Source organism: Plectropomus leopardus, chromosome 10 (assembly GCF_008729295.1).
Source record: "Plectropomus leopardus isolate mb chromosome 10, YSFRI_Pleo_2.0, whole genome shotgun sequence".
Lineage (NCBI taxonomy): Eukaryota > Metazoa > Chordata > Actinopteri > Perciformes > Serranidae > Plectropomus > Plectropomus leopardus.
This window is the reverse complement of record NC_056472.1, coordinates 15,264,938-15,279,668: the sequence shown is the minus strand read 5'-3', so window position 1 is coordinate 15,279,668 and position 14,731 is coordinate 15,264,938. Positions and strand designations below refer to the sequence as shown.

At 42.4% G+C, this 14,731-nt stretch overlaps 1 protein-coding gene across 2 annotated transcripts in view; it reads right to left on the bottom strand.

The window, feature by feature from the left end:
- si:ch211-45c16.2 (mitogen-activated protein kinase kinase kinase 13) overlaps window positions 1-14,731 on the bottom strand; it is a 40,157-nt gene that overhangs the window by 10,880 nt on the left and 14,546 nt on the right. Inside the window, exons 1-4 of one of the 2 annotated variants that reach the window (XM_042494643.1) lie at window positions 14,366-14,419; window positions 3,975-4,684; window positions 597-780; window positions 286-477 (exon numbers count right to left, since the gene is read on the bottom strand). In XM_042494643.1, coding sequence (XP_042350577.1) covers window positions 286-477; window positions 597-780; window positions 3,975-4,617 — 1,019 coding nt within the window. In that variant the 5' untranslated portion in view covers window positions 4,618-4,684; window positions 14,366-14,419. Of the gene's footprint in view, window positions 1-285; window positions 478-596; window positions 781-3,974; window positions 4,685-14,365; window positions 14,420-14,731 lie in introns of those variants that run through there. The other variant, XM_042494642.1, reaches the window with a different exon arrangement.

Genomic DNA, 14,731 nt, shown 5'->3' with positions numbered 1-14,731 from the left:
AGACAGGACACTGTGTCTTACTCTTTAGTAGAAGCAGCTAGCTTTTATTAATTCTGAGAATGGCATTTTGAGTTAATGTCAGACTACTCAGCACTGAAAGAATGAATTGTTGTTGTTGCTGTGGGCTAAAAAAAACCTTAAACAAGGCTGATCAGCTTTAAGAATGTGACCGCAGCACCCATGGGCTCCTGCATAATAGTGAGAAAACATACTGTACTTATTTGTAGATCAGTAGGAAGCATTACTTTTGCTGCTATAAAACTTACAATACCAGGAAAAACTCACTTGGGAGACTTAAGATCTCTGTGGATGATTTTGTGCAGGTGTAGGTAGTTCATGCCGCTGGCGATGCCTGAGGCCCAGTCCACCAGCATCCTGGGGGTCACTTTCCTCCCCGCCCTCAGCACCTCGTACAGCTGGCCCTGTGCACAGTACTCCATGATGATGCAGTAACACGGCGCCTGGGTGCACACACCCCTACGTGGGGAAAAAACATAGGAAACACATTTATAGACTAAGGATACCGATGATGACAAACCTCAATATGTATATGGACACCATCAGAGGTCCACCAGCTCAAGTGGCTGTTGACTTACTTGAAGCTGATGATATTTGGATGCTTGAGTTTTCGCAGGTGTTTAATGTCCGTTTCCTTCTGCTCTCGCACCTTCTTGATGGCCACTTCCTCAGAGCGGAACTTGCCCAAGAAGACAGCGCCCTGTGCGCCGCTGCCGAGCCACTGCAACTCTGAAATCTCCTCAAATGGAACCTCCCACATGTCTGGAAACAAGTATGTTACATTTTGTCAAAACAAAAGCTTTTTATTCTGACTTTTTAAAAAACTGTGTATGATTGTTTAATTTTGATCTTAAGCATTATTTTGCCCATTTATACTCATTGTGTGCTGTCACGTGTACTCTTTAAAGGTATAGTTCAGAGCATCTGAGATGATACATTGTTGGAATGGTAACTTGAGGGAACGCTCTTAACTTCTTGTTTACTGATTCTCCTGGACTGCTACAAGCATTTTATTTTATTTCATTTTACTTTATTTTGGTTTATCTCTACCTCTCTGGGGTGTTAAAAAAAGGGAAATGGTATATGGGCAGATGTTACCCATGTCAAAGATGAAGGCGAGACCTTTAAGAGGTCATCAGACTTTTTAGCTCACAACATTGCTGGGTCATTGATGATCTAAATGTATGGCTATAACTGCTAAATGTTTATTTTGGCTGTTATGAAAATGTTTCTTTGACACAGGCCTCTTGATGTTGTACAAATACAGATAACAACATTGTCTGTTTTATTATATTGAAATAAATAAAGACTTAAATTAAAAAAAGGTACAGTTCAATATTTTTGAGGAATAAGCTGCAGAGAGTTTGGTGATTTGACTGATACCAGTCACTGGAAGGAAATGTGAGGAAACAGCTACCACAGCTCTAAAGACCCAGACAAACCAAACTGACATCAAAGAACTAGTAGCGATGATTTAGTATTTCTGCTACATCTACCTGGAACATCTTACAACATGCATTCAAACTCAACACAATAGTTACTATGGGCCAGTTTAAAACTATGATTACCAATTACTCTGCTTTTGAATGTAACTGTTAATTGTATTCGTCCTATTTTTGTAGTTGGTAATTTGGTCTTTCTTTGTGTTTTCTTTGCTCTCGACGTCATTGACAATGAGGGCTTGCCCTCAAAGACTCCTCAAGATTTGAATAAAGGTTGAATGAATGAATGATAAAAGCCAACTGTTGCATCACCTCACATTGCCTGTGTGTCTCAGGCAAAAAGTTGCACATGAACACACAGCAAAGACTACAACCAACAGCCATTAAGCACATATGTTCTGCACCTGCCTGAGAGGACATAACTCTCCATAACAGCAGATGGCAGTAGTCTGCACTCGTCATTTAAAAAGGGAAAATAGAAGACAGTCGTGATGCTAGTTAGCCAGTTACCGGACTAGTGCCGACTATTGCAAGTGTAGGCCACCACTGCAGAATACACCGCAGTGGCTAGGGCGAAAGACGATCATTGCCAGCCCAACGTTAACTGACGTCTGACCATCTGCTTGGTGTGTCAGGGCCTCTAAGGTAACAAAACTGTCAACCAGCACAGCTGCAGCTCACAAATAAACACTTTATTTCTTTTTTGTTAAATCTGTACAAAACCAAACTGTAAAAATAATAATTTGCCATTTTCCTGGGAGTATTTTCTGCTTAGCACAGTCACTTTCTCGAGTCTCCACTGGCTGTCTGGCAGCCTCACAGTGACAGCAAGAAGTGCAAATGAAAAGGAAAATGTCAATCTATTCCATTAAAAAAACATTTCTATGTTGTTCTATCTTGAGAAAAAACACCATCACATTCAAAATAAATGTTATGTACTATAAGTCTCCTACAACCATCCTCATGTGAAAACAGCCTCTCGGAGTCACAGCACATAAAAACACACCCAACACAGTTTACACTACATATCATATTTTCTGTCCATACAGAGCAAAAATAAACGCCCTTTGCACAACTGCTATTACCATCTTGGATATTCACACAGTGAGTCATGTGCTGTTCCATCCTCATTATGTGGTTTGAAACCAGCGTAGAGGAGAAGCTGCTGAAATCTGCAGCCCATTACATTTGGACATCAGCTGACCAACCACAAGACCCAGCCCAGTTCTGTCTGACCTAACTCGTATCCTACAGCCTCTGCGTCCAGCCTGTGCAGGCGGCCCCGCAGCAACATGAGTCTACCTTAACCATGACCTTAATTGAAACTGACAGCTGTATAGCTTCACCCACAACGGCGATATAGTGAAGCTGGGATGGCTATTCAATTACAGTTTCAGACTGCATCAGGGGAAATGCAAGGGAATCTGAAGCTTGTTTTTTGAATTAAAGACATACTTTGCCCATTTTCAACCAGCTTTGAATCAAATGTGGGTAGTATGCAGAGATGAACTGTGGTAAACTTTCCGCCATCTAACCAGTGCCTAGATATCCCTCCTCCCCCAATGACAAAACTCAGCCAGGGGAATTTCACCGGCTCTCCAGCTGTTGCTTGAACTACAGGCTTTACTTGTGCATGTTTGTGTTGCCTGCCACTGCGGACACAAAGAGCACAGAGCTGGATCAAGAGACCCTCAAACAGTTAAACTACTCATTAATTATCAATCAGCATTATGCTATTATGTATGTATTGCCCATTTCTCTCCTAAAATGTAAAATGCATGTACACATACACACACACACACATATAATACATATATATACTGTTTGTATGTTTTACATTTTAGGAGAGAAATGGGCAATACATAACATTTATCACAAACATATTTTAGGCCCCGTTTAGCTGTAACAGAAAGTTTGTGAACAGGAAGTGGAAGACATACTGTGTCCTGCACAGTATGCCTCCCAGTGCATTCTGGTAGTTGTAGGTTTTTTACCTCTTGGGCAAAAGAGAATGCTACAGTCCTTTTGCTTTTTTTCTCTATTCATGTAATACCATTTTTAACAGTATTTGAATCCTTTTACTGCATAGTAGGGGTTCACAGTATGGCCCTAAAGTAATATCACGGTATTTCAGGGTATTTTTGCAACAATGATATTTTTAATGATATAGCAAAAATACTGAATAAAAAAAAAATCATGAACATACAATTGCAACAAAATATTTGTTATAGTTTCATATGTTGACAGTAATCAGTAGCTATTTCACTCTCAGTTGCCATGCGTAAAGGTATGACGTCATTACTTCAGTTGAAATATTACCGTTATCATAATAATGATTTTTCCTATCATAACTAAAATCATATTATTACCATTAAAAACATGACATGGCACAATCCTACTGCACAGACAGACTAGTTTTATGTGAGGACCCTCTTTATATTGTTGAAATACTTCTTTAAACACATAGCATTTAGTTTACTAAATTGATGCCATGCAGAAAGACCAGGAACTAACCTTGCTGTTGTAGCTTGTATTCTGTTGAGTATGTCTTCCCGATGATGTTCCAGACTGGCCGAAGGCAGCCAAACAGCCCTTCTAGGAACCCGCCCGACCCAGGCCCCGCTCTGTGAAAGTGAAGCTTGATGTCATCTGGGTGATGGGGGTGGCTCTGCCTCCCCTCTCCACTGTGATCTATGGGACAGTCCCCTTCCCCCATCTGCTCCTCCATCCCACTGCCGCATCCTCCGTGCTCACAGGAGGCCGGCGATACGGCTTCCTCGTGGTCCTGCTCCTGCAGCTGGAGCACGCTGTTGTCAAAGTGCCCACCTTCGCTCCGTGTAGAGTCCACACTCAAGGCTGTGTTTGGGGGACTTATACCCCCCAGCATCGAGTCCTCGTCCTGCCCGGGTGTCTGCAGCGTCTGCAGGGGAACGGGCAGGTGTGTCGGCGGGGCCAGGTCTGTGATAATCTGAGGAGGTAAGTTGGATGGAGGTGCCTGGGGAGGCTGGTGTTGGGAGTTGGGCGAGTTTGATTTCTTCATGCCGTCCCCAACCACGGTGAGTTTGAGCTCCTCCTTCAGCTTGCCCACCAGCAGACTGGGGCACGAAGTCCAAGAGAGCACCTCGGGGGAGCTACCCATGGTGTCGTGCATGTGCATGGGCTACCCAGTAGCAATGAGTGGGGCGCGTCCTAGCACACTTGTTGGTCTGAATGCTGGAAATCACCTGCAAAGCGGGGACATGGATAAAGAACAGAGAAAGAGAGACAGGTTAACTAAATTATGAAGTCCATGCAAACTGAAATGCAGATTAAAATAAAGTGAAGTTAAATCCATTTGGATGATTGTAGACACCTTTGATACAACATAAACATGATTAGAGCTGTTGCCATGGGGCCCTCTTACTTCCACATAGAGAAATCATCTCATTTCCTCTCATAGATCTGGGATTGAGAGAGCTTACACTGATGATGATTATTTTTAACTATGGACTGCAAACAGTGTAGGACGAAGGAGGTCAGAAATATCAGATCGGATTTAAATCACAGCATAAGAGACAGACTTGCTGAGTGAAAGACACCGCAGAGTAGATAGAAGTAATGCAATTCTGGGAAATTTCTGGGAAACACTTGGACTAAACCAATCACACACACACACACACACACACACACACAACTGAGGCTTTACTATGTTCTCTTTGAAGCAGTAACAGTATAGCAGGGATTAAAAGTCTTGCTGTGTATTAGGACCGCTGAGAGCAAAACATCTGGCACACACCGGCCATCCTCACTGCTTAACCAGCACAGCCGGCTGTAGCCACCACAGGCTCAGAGCCAGCTGCAAAACAAACATACTTAGTTACTTCAGTCACCGACTCACTGGGAGTAAAATCAATGCCATAACAGAAGATGCACGTATTGAACATATTTCCTTTTCTTATTTTTTTCCATGTATACATTGTGCTGTACATTGTAACATAATACACGTATCTTTATGTGACAAGTATTAAGACTTGTAGTTAAGACTAGTTTTATACACTGTAATGTTGCATAATGCACTTATTTTCATATTTTTACACCCTTTACATACTTGGCATGTTACCTGAACCACTGAATCACCAGGAGTCAAACCATATAATAATATATGATGGACATATTGTGCATATTTCTTATTCATATTATGTATTTACTGTATTGTTCACAAGTTTAATGCACATATTTTTCTAAAACATTACACACTAGTTTTATGGACTGTAATGTAGCACAATGCAATTTAAAAAAAAAAAAAAAATACAAATTTTTTAGACTAAGCATATTGTACATATTTCTATTTTTTATTGAACATACTTCTTATTTCCACCTCATAATAATGCTCTATGCTTTACATTGATGCGGCTATAACGTACCACAGTTTCCCTAGGGAATCAAAAAAGTATTTCTGTTTCTGATTCTGACCATCTCAACCTGTTTATTGGCGTGTATATTGATACATACAAAGATTTTTTTTTCAGAGATGTTAATTGGGAAACTGCTAATAGGCATTATTTCCAGACAGGAGTGTCTGTGTTTTAGCTAATCCAGAAAATTAAAAACAAGAAACATCAATATATCATCACAAGAAATTATCAAACTGTTGAACAATTAAATAAAAACCCAATATTTCCATTATTAAAGACACTCTTTGATTTGCAACTCTGCCCACAATGGCCAAATGCACCCAGATTGAATTAAAGGTTTAACATCCACTGTATCTCTGATCAATTGAAGTAATGTAAAAGTACATATTGTAAAATTGTCCATACCTAGTTGTCACCAAAGCCTGAGGCAAAAAAAACAACAACAAAAAACACATATTTCTCAAACATGATAAATGAGCTCAAAGCAAAAATATATGCACAGCTGTAGAGAATTTAACAGCTTAAAGACTAAACAAGGATAAACGAGGATAATACAGCGCTACATATTAATCTTAACTCAGGTCCACCTACTACCTTTTTTCGGAGCTATTAATAGCATCTCACAGTCTTCATAAGCGAACAAAACTGCTTCAGGTTTCATCAACTGAACTCAGAGGGGAACTTTATGGATAGTATTTTTTTTATGCTTGAATATCCTGTGCTTCAAAAATAATAATATTAAGCTAATATGCTATGCCTCTTATAAAAGTGGGGGTTGGTGGGTTGTTCATACAGCAAGTGCAGCTTGTACAGTAAACAAAACAGCAAGAAGGACTGATTCTAGCTTTTTGGGAATCCATACAAAATCTTGTTTTCCCCCTATTTCAATCACTCATGGATACAAACCAAATCTGCATCATAATCCATATGCATATGAGACCAAATGCGTTTTATGTGTTTTACACATAAAAGATGTATTTTCATCTAACTTACGATTAGAATCAAAGTGTCCCTGGTGCCCATCAAAAAAGACACCTGTCAAAAGATATGTGGCACCTGACCTAATAACTTTTACTTCTTACGTCTGCACAGAAGTAAGTTGCACATACTGTAGATACTGCAGACTATTTCAAATGAGTGCGTGGTGTGCCATGGTGTCCTTTTCAACACCACCACTGGGAGCTGCCAAAGTCAGAAATGTTAAAATCCTACACTTGGGGGCTTTAATTTGTTACAACTATAGCATACACTGTGTTTTCAGACAAACAGATGGCCATTTATCCACAGTCTGACTGCGCTCATTTTCCAAATCTTGGCAAAAAGCGGCACAAAGCGGCGAATAAATTGCTTTGTAAATGACTCTTCCTCCCCTTTAAACCCAGGAGGACATGCCCTTAGAAATCCAATCAAGTATGAGGGGGCAGGAGAAAGCAGAGAGCGAGGGAGATAGTGAGAGGCTGTACAGTGTGTACAGTCGGGAACAGGAGATCAAAGTCCAGGAGGGAGGAGACAGAGAGGCAGAGCAGTGAGCTGGCTCTGTGTTACGTGGAGGTTTCCTGAGGGTCCATTTGAAACAATCTTTATATATGTTGCTCTCTGCAGGAAAGACTGGACTGTACGCACAGCTCTAACTCTTGGCATAGGTCAAAGTACAATAAAGCTTTGACTTCACTGATGCAGATAACTTTAGTGCTCAGCACCAACAGAGCCCAACATGTGTGTGTAAAAATAGATGTATTATTTGGCATTTTGCCTTTTTGAATACTTGACAACAAAACGACAGAGGATTAAAAGTTCTTGACAGGGCTTAAAGTTGAGATGCTCACAGTTATATGATACACGTCTGAGTCCTTTGGTCCACGCAGATGCTGCTTACATGTTTGTGCGAATGCATATGTACTGTATCTGTGTGTATCTACTGGGGGGTAACCTGAGCGCTGTGAGAGTGTAGCAGCTGCCAGGAGCTCATCTATAATGCAAGCCGTCTCTAAGCAGGTTGCTGAGAGTGCAGGGAAGGAGAGAATGCTCTCTCAGGTATCCAATAAATCCGTCCCTTCCACAGCCGAGACAATCGAGCTGTGCGAGCAGAGGCCCGTGCTGTAATTCCACCCCACGGATGATTCTCGGAGCTGGGCTTCTGACGTTGGTTGCAGTGGGTGGATGTGGTCGGCTGGACAGAAGCACGCACGTGCACATACAAGCCTGCACACACAGTAACCCGTATAACCTAAATAATGCTAAATAATGACAAATCGCACAGTCTGACAGAAAACCAGATATTATAATTTTCGCAATTTCACAATTTTTCACTCTCTACCCAATCTCTTTATTCTTTTCTATCTGGCTGAATCAGGACTGAGTCTATGCATCTCACGCTAAGAATAAGAAACGGACCTCCTGCTCTTTCCCATTAATCTCTAATGGAAGATCTCTATGTGCAGAGAAACCCATGAATAATGTCTGCGCCTCATGAAGAAGGACCCAGGGCTTTATTTACAGGACTTTCCAAAGTGACTGTGACTGGGCAAAAAGACACACTGACCGTCTCTCTAATGCAGTGGTTCCCAACTGGTGGGTCATGGTCCAAAAGTGGGTCACTGGTCCATTCTGAATCACAACTGAGTTTTTTTCAAGAGCTGTAACTACTTTATTGCAATGTTCTTGGCATTATGTGGCCTCAAAAATAAAAATTGGTCTTAGGGACTGTGCTTTATTTTTTCAGTGTAAGGGGGTGGCTAGGGTTTTTTTTACCCTCCCCAAAGCTACAAATATTTTTTTTTCTTGAGCCTCCCAGTGTGACGCAGGTAAAGTATACGAAGCAACCGCCGGAAATCTAAAAATCCAACAATTTTTTTTTTCTGGTTGTGATAAATGGTAACATTTTGGTGGTTTATATTTTGGTGAGCCCAGGGGTTCGGAAGGCATTTTCTTTAAAAATCCCCCAAATGCTTAGAGAAAAAAAATTGCCAAAAATATAAAAAATCACTGACAAAAATTTTAAAGGAAAAAAATATTCAAAAGATTGCTAAAATCAAAAAAAATTTAAAGTAAAAAGAAAAAAATTAATAATTTAAAGGGAAACTAAAATTGGCAAATACCGATTGTTTTTACTAATTGCATTTTATTCTTGCAATATAATGTTTTATTTAGTTTTAAGCCCACGTGTTATTTACATTTGGTCAAATACAATCTATTATGTGGTCATTTCTCTTAAGTGCAGACCTTGAACTAGTGACTAAGGAGAGATCTGGGCCCAGTGGCTGGACCAGTGGGTAACCACTGCTCTAATATGTTTTGTTACATGTATGCATAAAGTAGATATCGCTTCAGAGAAGGAAACAATGCAGATGCTCAGTAGAGTGGATGAAAAGAAGAAAGAGGGAGAGAAAGCTAAAGAGAAAGAGAGAGAAATTATCAGGGGCTGATCCTTTAATCCTTCTACAGGGCTCTAGAGACAAGCTTGTACAAACACAGACCCTATTCAGCCCTCCCCCTCCATATATCCTCTAAACACTTCCTTTTATTTCTTGCTTCTCTAAAGGCGACCTAATGTCAATGGCCAGTAGCACAATGCATCATAGTAAGAACATCTTTGTATAAAAACTCTTATAGATGTGGAGTACTGGCAGAGAAGGCTTCAGTGATATTGTTACTGTAGCACACTTTACTGTATATATGAGTGTGTGTGTGTGTGTGTGCGTGTGTGTGTGTGTGTGTGTGTGTGTGTGTGTGTGTACATGGCAGCTGGTGGTGCAGGAGGATCAGATTCAGAGACCACACATACACACACACACACACACACACCCACACACTCCCGGGGCGTGTCCGGCAGGATCCAATAATCCCACTACTCCCAGCAATCCACTGGGGAAGGGAGCTTTTTTTGTGCCACTCAGCTAACAACAACATGGTTGTTCAGATTGTGTTTCAAAGTACTGCAGCTTCACAAAAGCAGCTGGACTTTCCACAATACATAAATGCAGCTACAGACAGACCTTTAACATGTACCGGGTGTGCACTTTGCATTCATGCTCACAATCAAAATCACACAGCGGCATCAGCAGCAGCAGTGTCATCTGTGTCTCCATCACTCTGCTCCTCATTAAGGGAAGCCCTGCTGGGCCACATAGGGGGAACCTCCCTTTAGGTGACAGCTGAGCCACCAACAAAGAACCAATTTAGCTGCTATCCCACCTCATCATTCACACGTTACCATGTCAACACAGCATCCATCCTGACCTTCTGTTACCAGTCACACTCAGTCGCATCCAACACTCAGGTTTGGAGAGGCCAAAAAGCCTAGAGGTTGCTTTTGAATCTACTAAGCCTGTCACATAGGAAGAGCAGATTAGTGTTGCTCTTAAAAGGACAAAAAGACAATGGTCTTCACTTTGTTTAAAGTGAAAAGTGGGTAAATCCTTCACCAGAATTTATAATTTTTAACAAAAAATTACGTTATAGGTCTTCACTTCAAGAGAAGATGGGTACAAAACTACCGAGCTGGACCTGAATATTTGATTATATTTGCTCATTGAGTAAATATTCAGTTTTCACAGTGCTTTTTCAGACATTGTCTCAAGCTCTACTATTGTGAGCATTTATGTAAATCTATAAGAATTATTGCAAAAAGCTATTATTATGTAATAAAAAACTGCATAGATAGGACCTCGCTCAACCAAACCCCAGAGGATCAAAAACATGCATGAAATGTGCCAGACTTTTTGAAAATGTGGCAGCATTATACCATTAACATCAGCTGAAAATGGAGAAATGTCTGGCTGAGTCAAGCGGCAACATCCAAGGCTGAAAAATGAAGCCAACATGGAAGTGCCAAAAACTACTGTTCCTTGAAGAGCCACTTGAGGCTGGCTCCAGAAGCCAGTCAATCCACATAGACATCCATGTTAAAATGCCCAGCTTAACAGCAGAAATAAACATGTTTACAGCTTAATAGAAAAAAAAGTTAAGGTCTCTATAGCTAATTTCTCCCTTCATGACAAATGCACGTAAAGTTATTTTTTATATAACTAATCTGTTTTATTTAATTAAGGCTAAAAGTTACACATAATTGAGAGCAGGCTGTCTGTCGATTGAGTGCTAGGGTTCTCAGATCCATCCCTCCAAGATGGCAGCCGAAATGTGTAACTTGAGGCTTAAAAAAGGAGTCAACAAACCGAAAGGTGACATCACAGAAGCTACTTCAACTGTTTTCAAGTCTATGGGCTGAGTCCTTGCCACCCCCCAGCAAAGCTTCAAATGTTTGCTGTTGATTACTACATACTGAAGCTCTATAGACAAAAAAATGGTGTTCAGCCCCACAAATATCAGCCTCACAAGCCACCAACACCTGCCCTGCAGATTTATATTAAATCTGACTGAGTCAAATCTTTTCACAGATACTGCGCAAGGAAAATGGAAAAGGAAAATGCTCCAGACTGTTTCTATCCCTCCTGACCTCCTCTCTTCAAACAAATGGAGCAAAAAAAAAAAGGACAGTAAGAACAGCACCTCAACTAACCAATAAAAAGAAACGTTTAGGGTATAAAAACAAATAGTCTCTTACCATCAGTAGCTCAGGAGTCTCACTTCACATGTGAGTGTCTGTTAGTCTGGGTCACAGTTGAACAGCTGGACTCTGGTATCTGTTTCCTATGTCAGTGCAGACTATGGACTTTCATGGCCATGTGAGTAAACAATGTTATGAAACAAATCTGGAAAAAACTGCTAATCGAAAACCTAATTGTCACTGGAAGCAGACAGAATTTTCACATATTTAGCAACACGGACATCAAATACGGAGACTTCGGAAACGTGCCTCTGCCAACAGAGCCGCACAGCCCTGATTTGATTGTCAGGATGTGGGCCGATGTCTAAATCAGCTTTCCCTTGCTACCATGGCCGTGAGTCCTGCCAGAGGGGATTGGACAGCCTGCTGTAGGTGGGTGAAAGTAATAATCTGCTGCTGGTGTGGGCACAGTGTTGGAGGGGAAAATAAACAAATTTTGGCACGATGTTCAGGCATCTGCCGTCACATGGCTGACATTTCCCTATAATCCTTTTTTCATCATATTCTGATTCCCTCTGGTGACTCACCTGAGCTGACTTTAATACCTGGTGGTGGCTGGAGGGGAAAGCAGGCCACAGGGCAATAATCCCTGCCTGCCTGCTCAGGGTTTGACTGGTGTCGCTGGGGCAAACAGGAACAAGGTCAAAGCTACTGAGGCCACAGGAGATAGTGCCAGGTGGGATCATCTAAAATGTGTTGTGAATGGATGTATTTCTCATGAGGAGGGCAGTCAGGTGGATGAATGAAACTGCCAGATTAAAGAAAAACAAAACTGCGTCTTCTTCTGAAGTCCAAAACATCACTATCTGCTATTGCTACTGCTATTGCTATCTATTGCGTTTTCCTAGTTTGACAGTGAGTTCAACAAACAGACTCCAGCTGACCGACATGTTTTTGAGGAATACACAATTCAGGGTTAACATGGCTTTGAATCATTAGCACTCCAAACACACACACATAACTTGTGCCTCAAATAGCCTCAGCCGGTACCAGCCAGAATCAGAGAAAATAAATAACTGAAGAAAAGAGTGTGCGCCATCGACACGTCACACACTCTCCCCTCCAGCTTCATTCTCCCAACCTCTCAGTGAGGCTGCAGCCGGCACTGCAACCAGCACACACAGCCTCCAAAAACCTGCAACTTTCGCGCACGCTCTGCTCTGAAAAGCTTACAGGGGCTTCAATATCGGCTTTTTCATTCAGGCAGACTCTTTGTTCCTAGCGATGGTTAACGATAAAGCTTTGTAGAGCTCTATGTATGAATGCTAACCAGATCCGTCCAGAAACATGATGAATGCAAACAGACAGAAAGGGACGGTGGGGCCAAGGAGACAGTGGAGGGAGAGAATGGCTTAGAGAAAAGTAAAGGCAGATTAGAGGGACAGAAAAGGACATGGAGGGTTATGAATGTGGGAGATAGCGAGGGAAATTATGTGGCTAAAAGATTGAGAGTGAAGAAAATGAATTAAATATGCATGAAAAAGGAAAAAGAGAAACTGCTTTTTCTGCTGCTGCTGTGGCTGCTTGCGGCGTGATACTGTACCGACCACGCTCCAATGGGAAAGACTCCCAGAGCGACAACAAAGGACACAAGAGGAGCCGGCTCCATGTGAACTGGGCCTGTCTGCCCTGCACGGCCAGGAGACAGCAGTACACACACACACACATATAGGAAGACACAGACACACACACACACACACAATCAACAACACTGCACACCAGAGCAGCTGCTGCCACAACAATCCCCCTTGTGCTCTCTTAATAGGGACGGCCTGACTGGCCCGCCGACAACAAGGGCCGAGGAGAGAGACGGACACACAAAAAGTGACACAACAGACAAACATATTGCAGGAGACTGGCTGTGACAGACACCATTTTTAATGCACGTAATATGAAAATAAATCAAGATGCAGAGCAAGAAATAAAAATGGGGCATGTGAGTGTATCGAGAGGAAGTGAGTGTTGCACTACATGTCCTTTCTTCTGCCTTAAGACAGACTCTACCACAGCAGAAAGCCAGGAAATCAATACACATTAGTGCTTCTACTAGCTCCAGGGTTTTTACTATCCCTGCAACATGCATCTCATCTATGTGTTAATTTTAAATCTGGTACCCCAAGTTAGACGCTCCTGAAATAAAATCCAAATGGCAAACCCCCCCACGGATATGAATATGCAGCCATTATTTTAACCGCTCTGTGGAGAATGGATGGAGCTGTCCGCTCCTCCTCCTCTCCTCTAAAGCCTGGCTGCCGGCTACTCATCCTGTGCAGTTACATAAACATGCTTAGTAGCAGAGGACAGAGGTGGGCATGCACAGTGCTTTCATGATGTCAAGCTGAGTCAAATAAAGAGATGGATAAAGATGCAAAGTGAGGGAGAAAAGTCAAAGATTATGAAGCGGGGAAGGGAAGATGGAAAAAGACAGAGGCAGAGTTAACTAATACAGAATCTGGAAAAAGTGATTTGTTTATGTGCACGTACTAAAATGCCCGTGGCTGTGCGCAATACACGTGTGTCCCAGAAAAGTCTGTCATCTCTGACCAACAGCGTTACAATGCCTCAGAGTATCATCTGGCTGCTCCATCGGGAGGTGGAGGGTGGGGGTTTTGTTGGTCTATACCTTTACCTACATTTCAACCTGCCCTTCAGAGGGCACTGAGAAGTACTGCATCAAAAAGCAGCAGCAGCATCACCGCTGAGCCTAAAATAGCTCCTGCACGCACCGGCGCATGACCGCTCAACACACTCCTGCAGCACTGCTGCTGAACAAACACTGACACAGCTGATCCACGCACAAACAGCGCACGCACGTGAATGTCTCCTTGCACACACAAGTACAGTCAAAGAAAACAATATCTAAGACAAATTTACAAAGAGGACGAGTCCCTCCACTTCCGTTCAAACGAATGGAAAAGACACAGCATCAGCAGCAGATTACTCACAGCAGACAGAGCTCAGATCCATGGTCCTCTCTCAGCTCTGAGGCACGGATGGAGAAAAAAAAAAGAAGCAGGGGGGCAAGAGGCTGAACTGACGGTCAAGATGGAGAAAAACAGCAAGAAAAGCAGAGAGAGAGGGAGCCAGAGGCTGGAGAGTGTCGGACATTCCTCTAACTCCCACAGCACCTGGGATGTGAGTGGGTGGCTGGCAGCGTCACCGGGTCGCTGAAGACCTGCTCACGTCACAGTTTTCATGAATGGAGCTGTCTGACGCAGAGAGGACGCGGCTCAAAGAGCAGGGGAGGAGAGGTGGGGGGGTGCAGGAGGGGGTGGAGCCTACTGCACAGACTCAGAGAGGAGGAGTAAAGA